At 39.7% G+C, this 12,727-nt stretch overlaps 1 protein-coding gene across 1 annotated transcript; it reads left to right on the forward strand.

Annotated features, from left to right (window-relative positions):
* The first annotated feature begins 4,412 nt into the window (after window positions 1–4,412).
* LOC136067583 (uncharacterized) lies at window positions 4,413–4,838 on the forward strand. Its single transcript, XM_065773674.1, has one exon. The coding sequence runs from the start codon at window positions 4,413–4,415 to the stop codon at window positions 4,836–4,838; it is 426 nt and encodes a 141-aa protein (XP_065629746.1).
* The last annotated feature ends 7,889 nt before the right edge of the window (window positions 4,839–12,727 follow it).

The following is a 12,727-nucleotide window of genomic DNA, read 5'->3' on the forward strand; positions in this document are numbered from 1 at the left end:
TCACTCACTCCTAACCTCCCTAGACATAGCAAAGAACACATAATGAAAACAGCCCAGCAAGAGCTGTACAAGGGAACGAGAAAGGAGTTTGATAAAAAAGAGTTTGGGAATGTTCCGCTTAGTTATCAAACATCGAGTTTGGAGTTGGGGCAGCATGAATACGAGACTATTGAAGTGAAGTTTGGAATCATTTTTGTTTTCTATCTTCAGATTACCAAATTGGAGAATCACCAAGACCTTTCAACGATTCGACGCACCCCCCTAAGCTAGATGCTTCACCTACCTGGCTACTATTGATGCTCCTGCACCTGGAACTACCCGTGCACCTTTCACTGCTTATGAATCGACAGAATCAAGGTCAGAAAGATCAAGATCATAAGCTGCTAAGTGATGCTTTAGGCTCTAGTTATCTTGTCGGATGGCCATTTTCTTTTTTGCAGTGATCTGTTTCAACTGCTTTTTGGTCAGAAGTTTATGGATGTCTCTTAAAAGATTTATCGCATTTAATGATAAATAAATTAGGACTTCATGTAGGAGAGTATGAAGTTTTGTCATATGACAAATTTTTTGAGAGATTTTTTATTCAGGCTTTCACTCAAACAAAGTTTGTATTTATATTAAAGTATTAGCCCATTACATTAGCCAATAGAACAAATTTATATATTAATTATGTATAGTTTTACTTACCTTTCCCTCAAAAATAAAAAAATTATGTATAGTTTTGCATTCATTATTTATTATATTAAAAGAACATATGTGATTATTTTATAAATCATATATAAAACAATTTTTATTTGGAATAAATTATTATTATTATTATTAGCTTGTAATATATGCATATGTGTGGAACACATTTACAAATACGCATAACTAAATGTAGATTAAAATTTTAACAAATCTATATATTAATTATGTATAGTTTTACTTACCTTTCTCTCAAAAAAAAAAAAAAGAAAAAAAAAAGAAGAAGTATAGTTTTGCATTCATTATTTATTATATTAAAAGAATATATGTGATTATTTTTATAAATTATATATAAAACAATTTTTATTTGGAATAAATTTTTATTATTATTATTAGCTTGTAATACATGCATATGTGTGGAACACATTTACAAATACACATAACTAAATTCAAATTAAAGTTTTAACAAGTATATATATATATATATATATGGTTGGATTCAAGTTATACATGGTGTAGAAATAAGGGCCAAAATTAATTTTGGGCCTTGTGCCTTATCTGTGAATGTGGGCATGTCTAAGGAGAGATAAACAGTTATGCGAAATTTCAGTTTAGAGTCTCATAGATAAGAAAGGAGTGGAGGGTGGTCCGATGAGGAATTCTTGCTTGGCTATGACAAGTACGGCTCAGATATGTATTCCAGCGATGGACATGACCTTCATAGAAACTCCATTGATAGGGATGCATCTCATGAGCACGTGAGAAGGATGGAAACCCAAAAATATCTGGAGAAAAGCTACTACTACTGCATTAAATGCATTGCAGCTACTTTTCTAATCACATTTATGTGGAGAAGACCCTAAACAGTGTTGCCTTGGCTACCGCAACTTACAGTAAGTTAGAGAGGGTGTTTGATGGGATGGGTACTTGAGTAAGGGCTCAAATAATCAACAAGTGTAAGGTTAAGATGGTTTAATGGGATCTATATAATGTACGAGACCCTCAATGAGAAAGAGATCGGAAAATCAAGAGAGAAACAATATAGCAGTCTAGAACCAAACTTGTAATCAAATCTCGGAAGCAATATACTAGAATCAGTCTCCTCGGATTTGGCTGAGGATGTTTTTTTCTTTAGTAAACGTCTATTATCCTTTTTTCTTCATGACTAAAATCTATTAGCTCATTGATTAATTCACTAAAACCTAGTTCTTCAACCCGCTCTCTACAAATTTATTACTTTGGGCTATTTGGGCTTAAGTCCATACTCCTTTTGGGCCAAGAGTTCAAATTGGGTCCTTACAATTAGCGTCGTCTAGGTGAAGAACTTGTGTAACAGTGAGTGTAATGGCTAATGATGGTAGGTTTAGGTCCACAACAAGCAGAATCCATAGGATCCCAACGTGAAAATCCTTTTATCAACCTCGAACGTAGAAGGGACCAGGAGGGAAGCATGCACACTATCCAATCTGGTAAGAGTCGCTCACAGGGTTAGAGTCATCTCTCCCATGAGGAAGGTACCAGAGTCCTGCAACTGGAAGTTGACCAGCTAAAGAGAAAGCTGTGCCATGCACAGCAAAAACAAACCCCCTCCAGCTTCGATGCTTCCTCTAATGATAGAGAGGATGCCAATTGTAGGCGAAGGTTGAGGACCCCATCCAGTGAGCTTTCTCCTACGATGAGGAGTGCCACCATAAATGTAGGCATATGAGTCCACCTTGCAAAGGTTTAGGAAATGACACCATGAGCAGGGCGTTGAACTAGATTTCCAAGTCACTCTTCACGCGCAAGATTGAAGTGGCAACGCTTCCTTGGCGTTTCCACCAGCCAACGTTCACTATCTACAATGGTCAACAGATTCTGTGGAGAATGTGAGCCACTTCAACCAGAGGATAGCAGTGCACGCCAAAAATGAGGCCCTGATGTGCAAAGTTTTCCCTTCTAACTTGGGACCTATGGCAATGAGGTGATTTGACGGCTTGAGGGCAGATTCCGTTGATTCCTTCAAGGAGCTTACTCAAGCATTTGGAGCCACTTTATAACATGTAGCAGGGTCCATCGGCCTCTAGCCACCCTACTGTTTCTGTCCATGAGAGAAAGAGAAACTCTAAAAACATATTCGGACAGATATAGGGAGATGTTCAACGAGATAGACGGCGACTTTGACGATGTCGCCGTCAGCACTTTCGAGCTCGGACTGCCTGCCAAACATGGCCTAAGGAAATCATTGATTAGGAAACCAGTTACCAGTATATGCTAGCTCATGGATCAGATTGACAAGTATAAAAGGGACGAGGAAGACCAGTTGCAAGGAAAAGGAAAGGAGAAGGTTACCTTTAGGAGAGAAGGATTTCAGGTCGGATCGATACAGTAACAACCGGCCACGAAGAGATTTTGTTGGGCAGTCAGTATCTGCTAGTACTCAGGTGGTCAATGTTGTGTTCCGAGAACCGGTATAACAGGTTCTAGAGAAGATTAAGCACGAGCCATTCTTCAAATGGGCAAATAAGATAGCAGGAAACCCTGCAAGGCGCAACCAAAACCTTTACTGCTAGTACCACCAAGAGCCCGGACACACCAACAAAGATTGTAGGAACTTGTAGGACCACTTAGACTAGCTGGTTCGAGAAAGGAAATTGAAGAACCTCTTACACCATTCCAGTGGCCAGGGGAACCAGACTGGCGAGGAACCATGGAGAGATGCTCCTACGAGACCTCCTTTGAGCACTATAAATGTTATCTTCATCGCTCTAAGGAGGATCGGGTCCTTCCCCTCCAGAATAATGATTGTTGATCGGCTACCCATCGAGGACTCAAATTCTGAGCCAAAGAGGGCTAAAGTAAATGCTCGACTAGCGTTGAGCTTTATAGAGAAAGATAAGATTGGAACCATACAGCCTCACGATGATGCTCTGGTGGTCACGCTCAAGATTGGGGCTATGATGTGAAGAGGATAATGGTCGATCAGGGCAGTGGTGCCGTGATCATGTACCTCGATTTGTACAAGGGGCTGAACCTGAGATCTGAGGACCTAATGGCCTACAATTCTCCTCAAGTAAGTTTTGACGGGAAGGTTGTCATTCCGAGGGGTCAGATCAGGCTACCCATACAGACTGGCTCAAAAGTAGTGGAAGTGGACTTCATCGTGGTGGACGCATATTCCCCCTACACCGCCATTATGGGCAGGCCCTGGCTTCATGCTCTAAGGGCTGTCTCTTCTACCCTGCACCAGAAGGTGAGATATCCGTCGGGGGATCATATTGAAGAGATTTTTGGGAGTCAATCCACGGCTAGATAATGCCTGGTAGCCGCCATCCGGCATCGGCCTGAGGCTGAGTCCTCGACCCATACCGAAGAAGGCTTATAGCAATTAAGAGCTCTGACGTTGCCTATCAATGGGTCAGTCGAGGAGGCAAAATGCAAGAATTTCGTAAAGGTTGTTACTGGTGACGACCTGGAAAAGTTCTTTCAAATCGGGGCTCAGTTACCCACTCCAAAGAAGTAAAAGCTGTTGGTGTTTCTTAGAAGAAACGTTGATGTATTCGCCTGGAATGCTTACAAGGCCCTAGGGGTGGACTCGAGCTTCATTTGTCATCATCTAAATGTTAACCCCACTGTCACTCCCAAGAAGCAACCTCCTTGGCGCTTGTTTAGAGACCATTCTGATGTTGTCAGAGATGAGGTGAAGAAACTTAGCAGGCAAGGGCTATCAAGGTGGTGTTCTACCCTGAATGGTTGGCCAATACTGTGGTGGTAAAGAAGAAGAGCGGGAAGTGGCGAGTGTGTGTGGACTTCACAAATCTGAACAAGGCTTACCCAAAGGGTCCTTTCCCTATGCCCAAGATAGACTAGCTGGTGGATGCAACCGTAGGTCATCCTCAGATGAGCTTCGTAGACGCCTTTCAGGGATAACACCAAATACCGCTTACATGGAAGATCAGGAAAAGATTTCTTTCGTCACTCCTACCGGAAACTACCACTACAAAGTGATGCCATTCGGTTTGAAGAATACGGGGGCCACCTATCAGAAGATGATGACTAGGATGTTTGAACCGCAATTGGGCAAGAGCATTGAGATCTATATAGACGACATGGTGGTAAAAATTAAGGTAGTGTCCGAGCACTTGAGAGACCCGGGAGAATTTTTGAAGTTCTGAGGAGAGAAACAATATTACCACAATGAAAAAGAAAGATCCTACAATTACTTTTATGCGGGCTGAGAGACTTTCTTAGGATCAATGGCCTTGAGCTTGGCATCCCTAATATCAGACTTTGACCCAGTTGCCTTGGCTTGGGAGACCATATCCTTGATGGAAAGGGTATCCTTGAAGGGAGTATCTTTGGCCAAGGGTAGGACCTCCTTACCCTTCCCAACTACTCCTGGGGGGATCTCAATATCCATAGCAAGGTCTTGGGTGTTGAAGACCTGCTCAGGAGGAGGAAGGGGTAAAACAGTAGTCGGAGGGAGGTCAGCTGGAACTTCTCGGATGTGTTCAGGGAAGAATACATTCTCAGCCTTCCTTAGCTCGGAGTCAGCAAGGACCACCGCACTGTTGTGCGCCTCTACCCAGGACTCAGTGCAGTAGTCCCTGCACAATTCGGCTACCTCCTTGGCCAACCTTTTTTCCATTTCCTTCATCCTGCGCTCGTAGGACACGATCATTGCAGCCTCAGTAGTTTCCTTGGCCACCCGAGCTACCTTTTTTGTTGCATCCTTGACCCTTTGCCACTCAGCCCTAAGGTCCAAAACTAACTGTTTCTGGGTGGCCAAGTTTATCTCTATGGCGTAGAGCTGTTTACGCTGATCCTTGGCTTGGGCCTCAGCGTTCTTTAGACCGGCCAGGACACTCTTGTGCTCATTGTCCACCTCTTTTAACTTATTGTCCATTGCCATGTGCTCCTCCTTCAAGGATCTGAGGGCCCTCTCAACCTCTCGCCGAGAATGGGCCTTAGCTTCAACTTTATTATGGGCATTTCGAACTCATTCCTCGGCCACATAAACTTACTGAGTGACCTATGTAACAGTGGCAAGGGGATCAGATATAAAGAAAAATGATGATGATGACACTGATGAGCGAAAAAGCTTCTTAGTAGAAGACTCAGAAAAATAGAAATTAACTTACCATGGCAAGGTCCTTCTTCAACGACATGAAGAGTTCCGGCTGCCTGGTATGTCTGAGAGCCTTTATATCCTTTGGGAAAAGGAGAGGCTGCTTTAGAGCTTCAGTCAAATGGGCCGCATGCCCTCTCTGGGACTCCTAAATGGTAGAATCCTAGGAGATGGGGGCCCCGTCTAGCTCTATCCGGGGAGCCCAGTTGCGCTGTGGTCAGCGCACTTCAACATCCTCCCTGCAATCAACGGAGGTGGCCCTCTTATCCCTAGGGTCTTTAGTCTTCTGTTGTTTAGTGCCTGTCAGAGGGGCCACTTCACCTTCTTCTAGTTCCCATACTGGCCTTTTCTTTTTCGGATCCTGATTGACAAGTAATTCGAGGTCAGTGGGAAGAGGAGGAAGGGGGGAGGGGGGGAAGCATGGTAGGAATTTGGGTCTTGGGGACATCTTTTGAAGTTCCCCTTTTATTCCTGTTGGCTATCAAACCTTTCAGGCTACCTCAGATCCATCCCTTCCTTTTCCTCTGAACTTGAATCAATCCGAGTGACGACTAACTTTGGCGGGCGTGCAGAGGAAAGTTTGTTAGACTCAGTTTCAGAATCTGAGAGCTCCACAGGCTTCTTTGGTATTCCTTCTTCCCCTTTCAAACGAAACTGGTCTATCTCTTCTTCTAATGATAAGTGCGAGGAGACAATTTCCTCTTTTGTCGCAACTGTTGCTTTGAGAGGGACTTGTTGTAAGGGTATTGCAAGCGGAGGAAGGATTTGATGACCTAGTAGTGTGACTGGGGGAAGGTCATCTCGGGCTAGAAAATTCGGCTTTGACACGTCAATGCAGTTTATTCGAGGATCACCAGCTCTGATGGCGTGGTCGACCTCTTGAAAAACCTTCGAAATAGAATCGAAATCTAGGATCAAATGGATAGCTCGCAACTGTTGGTCCGCACTCACGAAAATTTCTGACCGGAGCAGGTAGTTGAGACCGCCAACGTTGGTAAGACTAAGCCAAGGAGCAAATTGCCTCCTATCTGTAGAAATAGCCAAGAAACCAAACACAATTAGATAATTGAAGTCCATTATCTAAGGAAAGTAAAATGAAGGACATGGGTAGGGTTAAAAAATCTAAGTCTTTCGCTAAGAAACCTAACTCTAAGGTATCCCACTTGGCTCTCTCTCTTGGTTGGGCAGTGGAGACCATCATGCCATGCCCTCGAAGCGATGAGGTAGTCATCTTTCATCCCTTTGTTGGATTTGAGGAGGCACGAAATATGCTTGACGATGGATGACCTGGACTTGAGGTAAAACCCTTCGTCGGCTTGTGAGTGACGCTTGTACATGTGGACCACGTCGTGCCATGTGAGTCCCAATTTAAGATGCTCGTTAAGAGTATCGACTCAGCCTAGGATCCTAAGCATATTAGGTGCGCACTGATGGGGGCACAGCTAATGGTTAATAAGGTAGTCCCAGGTTATCCTACCTATAAGAAAGGTCATCCCTCCTTCTATGAAGGCTATTATAGGGATGATGACTTCCCCTTCCACTCTGTGTGTAACGATTTGTTCTGGGGAACAATATCGTAGGTCGACTTCTTGGGGTGAATGGTATTTGTGTTTAAAAACTTCTATTTTGGTGGGGGAATCTACTAGGCTCTCGAATCTACCCATTTAGATAACCTAAGATGAAGTGACTGAGATTTGTAAATAAGGAAGTGAGAACTAGAAGGCCAAGGAGACTAACTGAGGAGAAAAAGAAATATTCAATGAGAATGTAAATTTGCAGGAACTAAAATGTATGCTAATCTTTGATACCTTTGAAAAAGTTTTCGAAGATCTCTTGAGGAAAGGGTGAGAAAGGTCGTGTATTGATAACGCCTTAAAATGTATACTTGTTATATATTTATGTGGGCGTTATTTCCTTATTACTATGCTTAATTTGTATAATTATGTCATGATTTGCATTAGTCCCTATTATTTATCTTTACATAATTTCTTGAATAAGATGCTATTCATTATGTGTAATTTTCTACTTTTAGGAAATCATGTGAGAAATATCAGTTTACAGGAATTTGTGAGAGAATGGAGGCCAAAATAGAATTAAAGTGGAGTTAAAGGACCGTGCTTAAATGTCTAAGGAGGTGCAGCTGGAGTGCTTGGATCATCTACCATGATTGGAAGCTTCAAAAAAGGAAAGAAATCAAAGAGGCAGAATCTGAAAAGGAAAAATCTGATTTGAGTACTGATCAGTATTTTGGGTGTATCTCTCTTCTCAAAAATCCAATTGACACAAGGCTAGATGAGTTGAAACCATGACTTAAATATTTACAACTTTCCAGTTTTGAGTTTTTCGAAATTCGCAATTTTTGAAGGCCGAAATTAACTCACAAGTTACTGCTGTAAACTTGGACAGAAATTAAAATACTCCAATTATATGTTTCTTTGGACACTTAGACATTAGGGTTTTGAAGGGAGGCTGTGGAGAACGAATTTTGGGAGAGAAAACCTTGTGTTTTCCTTTCTCTAATGGCAACCTAAACTCTTTGTTAGGGCTAGGGGTTATGTTTCTTCTATACGGTATGAATATTCAATGTGATTCTTTTTAGGATTTTATCAACGACATATTTGATTGTTCAATTAGATTTCTTTTGATGCATTAGTTCTTCCATACTTTCAATAAGTTCAATTATGTTTTTCTTATTGTTTAGATGAATTTCTAATAGTTTCAAATAGAAATCAGGTTTTAAAGTAAATGGGTTTTTCTGAAATCTTTTCTAACCGCATTACTAATCGAGGTTATCATGCGTTCTTGAATTATCTCAGTTCAACTGAATCATAAGTTTTTTATTGTATAAGAACAATCAATTATGAAATATATATTTTCTTAGATCACAAAGAATCTCATATTGATATAGGGAAACATTTCAATGCTCTGGTATTTACATTATTGATTTAAATAAGTTTTTATTATTATTCTTGTTAACAATCACCAAGCAAAATTACTTTTCTTCTTCACCTAAATTGTTATTTAATTATATTGTCTTTGAATCTACCCTGCTCCTTGTGGTTCGACCTTGGTACTCTGAGAATTATATTGCTATGATCTCCTGCACTTGGGAGTGAGCAAGCAATTTTGGCGCTGTTGTTGGGGAGCTGCTGTGTGTTCAGAGGCAATTTTTTTGGAGTAAAGCATAGCTGGTGGAAATTCTTCTATTGGTAACTTCGTTCCATTTTTTTTCCTTATTTTGTTTTTATTTTTATTTTGTTTTTATTTTATTTTATTTGATTGTGGATTCATTGTTGCATGAGCATTTGGGTTAGAAATAAGAGAGGCAGATTAGAAATTTTTGACACTTACTTTGGTAATCTTTTTGACACACCTTCACCTTCACCTTCTTCATCAATCATGGGTGATGAAACACATAATAATCATGAGGAGAATAGAAGAACTATGTATGAATTGTTGCATCCACACAAAATTCTGTTCCTTCATGCATCATGTTTCCACCTAATGCACCACATGTAGAACTGAAACAAGGTTTATTAGCAATACTTCCTGAAGAGGTAATTAGTAGTTTCTATGTACAAAGTCCTTATGTCCATGTTAGAGTTTTTGAAGAGGTAATTAGTAGTTTCTATATACAAAATCTTATTAAGACTGCTAAGTTACGTTTCTTTCCTTTTTCTCTTAAGGATAAGGCAAGAAGTTGGCTTTACACCTTGAAACTTAGGTCTATAGGTAGTTGGGGGGAGATGGCCAAAGAGTTTTTTAAGAAACATTTTCCTCCCTACAAAGTCCAACAAGTAAAAAGAAGGATAGCTAGTTTTGTCCAAGGAGAAAATGAGAGACCTTATACCAAGCTTGGGAAAGGTACAAAGATCTTTTCAATTTTTGCCCAACTCATGGGTGTGAAGATTGGAGATTAGTTAGCTATTTTTATGAAGGACTTACACCTAGGGACCGACAGTTTGTTCAACTCTCATGCAGAGGGGACCTTTACAAAAAGAACTTGAAGATGCAATGGATTATCTTGATGAGATAGCTGAAAACTCTAATACATGGACTAGACCTAGCCCTATGGACTCCACTGATAGGACTAGAACTAACACTACCACTTCTAGTGGAAGTGTTTTCAAGTTCAGGGAAGATGATAACATGAGTGCAAAAATCAGCATGTTAACTAAAGAAATTGAGGCACTCAAAGTGAAAGAAAGTAAGAGTGTTAGTGCTACCTTTAGAGAGGACCTAATGGAGGTGTGTAAAATTTGTCATGAGATAAACCATGCTACAAATGAATGTGCATCACTTTCATCATTCTTAAATGTGCCAGAAGAACAAGTATATGCATTTAATTCATATTGGCCAAATAATTCTTCATATTCTAACAATTATAACCCAAACATGCGAAACCATCCGTATTTGAGTTATAAGAGTGACAATGTGTTGAATCCTCCTGCTCCAAAGAATTTTAATTCACCACTTACATCATCATCATCATCATCTAGAACTTCCTTGGAGGATGCACTTAGTACTTTCATTCAAAGGCAAAGGGAGCAAAATCAAAAGTTTGAATCCATGCTCACTAGGCTAGATGAAGAGGTAATAGAGACCAAGAGTCATATAACTAGACTTACAAATTCATTGAGTGGGACAGAGAGAGGGAAGCTTCCTTCAAACTCAACCCAATCCCATCAATCAAAATCTAAAAATTGGCTTTAAGGATAAATATAAGGAAGTTAAAGCTGTAACCATTTTGAGGAGTGGTAAAGAGATTGATAAAAGTTCTCCTTTAGTAACTAAGAAATCCAAGGAGACCCTAGTTGAAAAAGAGAATGATGAAACTGAGTCACTTGGATTTGGTGAAACTGAACAATGCCCAATCCCTCCACCATTTTCACAAGCATTAAAATTACCTAGGAAATTGGACACCACATTTAAGATATTAGAGCATTTGCATCCAGTCAAGATAAATTTGCCATTATTGCATGTTATCAAGCAAGTGCCTGCATATGCCAAGGTAATTAAGGACCTATGCACCGTCAAGAGAAAGCAACATATGAAGAAGACCGCATTCCTATTAGAACAGGTAAGTGCAGTTATCCAACATAAGACCCCACCAAAGTATAAGGTTCTAGGTTGTCCTACGATCTCTTGTACTATTGGAGATTACATCATGGAGCATGCATTGCTAGATCTTGGGACAAGTGTTAATTTGATCCCTTTCAATGTATATCAAAAACTTGGACTTGGTGAGTTAAAACCTACTTCAATAACTTTACAGTTGGTTGATTGCTCTGTAAGGAAGCCGAAAGGGATTGTTGAGGATGTGTTGGTGAAAATTGAACAATTTTATTATTCTGTTGATTTTATTGTTCTAGATTACCAACATGTTTTACATCCTAGTGTTCACACCCCTATTATTTTGGGTAGACCTTTTCTTGCCACAGCTAATGCTTTAATTAATTACATGAATGGAAGGATGCAACTCACTTTTGGTTCCATGACTTTGGAGCTAAACATATTTCATGTGGCTAGACAACCACATGAGGATAATGATTGTGCTTATGTGAACCTCATTGGGGCGGTGGTTCAAGAAAAGTTTAATAAGAATTATTTTTCTGATCCTCTTAAAAATCTTTTTAATAATTTTGTTGGTTCTTATGATTTAGAATGTGATATTCATGTATCTGAAAATTTTTCTTTGTTGGATTCCTCACAGGTTTTGAAAGAACAACAGATGATAGCAATTAATGAAGGATGGAAGTCTTGCTTTGAGGAGCTACTAGAGAATGAAAAAAAGCTTGTGCATTCAAGTGAAGAGGCATTACAGCTGGAGCTTAAGCCGCTGCCCGGTGGTCTTAAATATGCATATTTAGGCCTATGTAAGTTAAAACCTAAGTGGGATGGCCTTTTCATTGTAAGGGAAGTGTTTAACCATGGAGCTATAGTAGTTGAGGACCCTAGAGATGGTAGGATTTTGAAAATAAATGGACAAAGGTTAAAACCATTCTTAAGGGGAGTTATATCTGAGGAGGAGAATGTCACTGGAGATCCCCGCCTATTGGGATGCTACGTGAACTTTGAAAAAGCCTTATGAAGTTGTACCATATTCGTTTTAATTTTCTTTTCTTTCTGTTTTTCTTTTTCTTTTTTGAGCGGTTTTAGACCCCTTAAACACACAGATTGCGTAGCCTAGATTAATTAGCCAAGTTGTTACTTAGTCAAATTAAGCAATTCTAGGTTAAAACAATCCAAACAATCATATCAAGAATATAAAGCAGCGGAAAATAAATAACACAAGATATGATCACCCAGGAAACCACACGGTAAAAACCTGGGGAAGATTTGACCCACCGATCCTCAAGGCTAACCTGAATTCACTATGAAAGAATTGAAGTTCGTACAAAAGGACTACAAGCTCCCCGCTCGACTTCCTAATGCTACCCACCAGTAGAACTTCCTTGTTTTTTTTTTTTTTTTTTGTTATTATTTGTCTTTTGTGACTAAATATTTTCAGCTGTGGTTAAAGAATTTCGAAAAAAAAAAAAAAAAAAAAAAAAACTAAATGTTAAGGTAACTTCTCTTTATCTTGAATTTATTAGGTTTGAACATGAGGACAATGCCAATATTTTAGTTAGGGGGAGAGGTCTACACATTTTGCTGCACCTTGCATGATTTTTTTTTCTTTCTTTTTGGTTCCAACTTTTCAATTATTATAAAAAAAAAAAAAATTTGAATTTGAATGTAGAAGAGTTATAAGCTTTATTTTTATATTATGTGATGGAATGAATAATACTGAGTTGGTTATACTATTTGTTATATTAAGACTCTTTCATGAAGAGCACAATGGAAACTTTTGAGCACAATAGCCAGGATAGCGGACGAGTTGGATGTTGGATATGCATGAATCATAAACAAGCTAGATATAAGCTAAACTCAACT

The sequence above is a fragment of the Quercus suber genome, unplaced genomic scaffold, assembly GCF_002906115.3.
Source record: "Quercus suber isolate HL8 unplaced genomic scaffold, Cork oak 2.0 scaffold_78, whole genome shotgun sequence".
NCBI classification, from domain to species: domain Eukaryota; kingdom Viridiplantae; phylum Streptophyta; class Magnoliopsida; order Fagales; family Fagaceae; genus Quercus; species Quercus suber.

Coding starts and splice junctions, on each gene's coding strand:
- LOC136067583 (XM_065773674.1), top strand. CDS start 4,413: ATGGTTGGCCAATACTGTGGTGGTAAAGAAGAAGAGCGGGAAGTGGCG.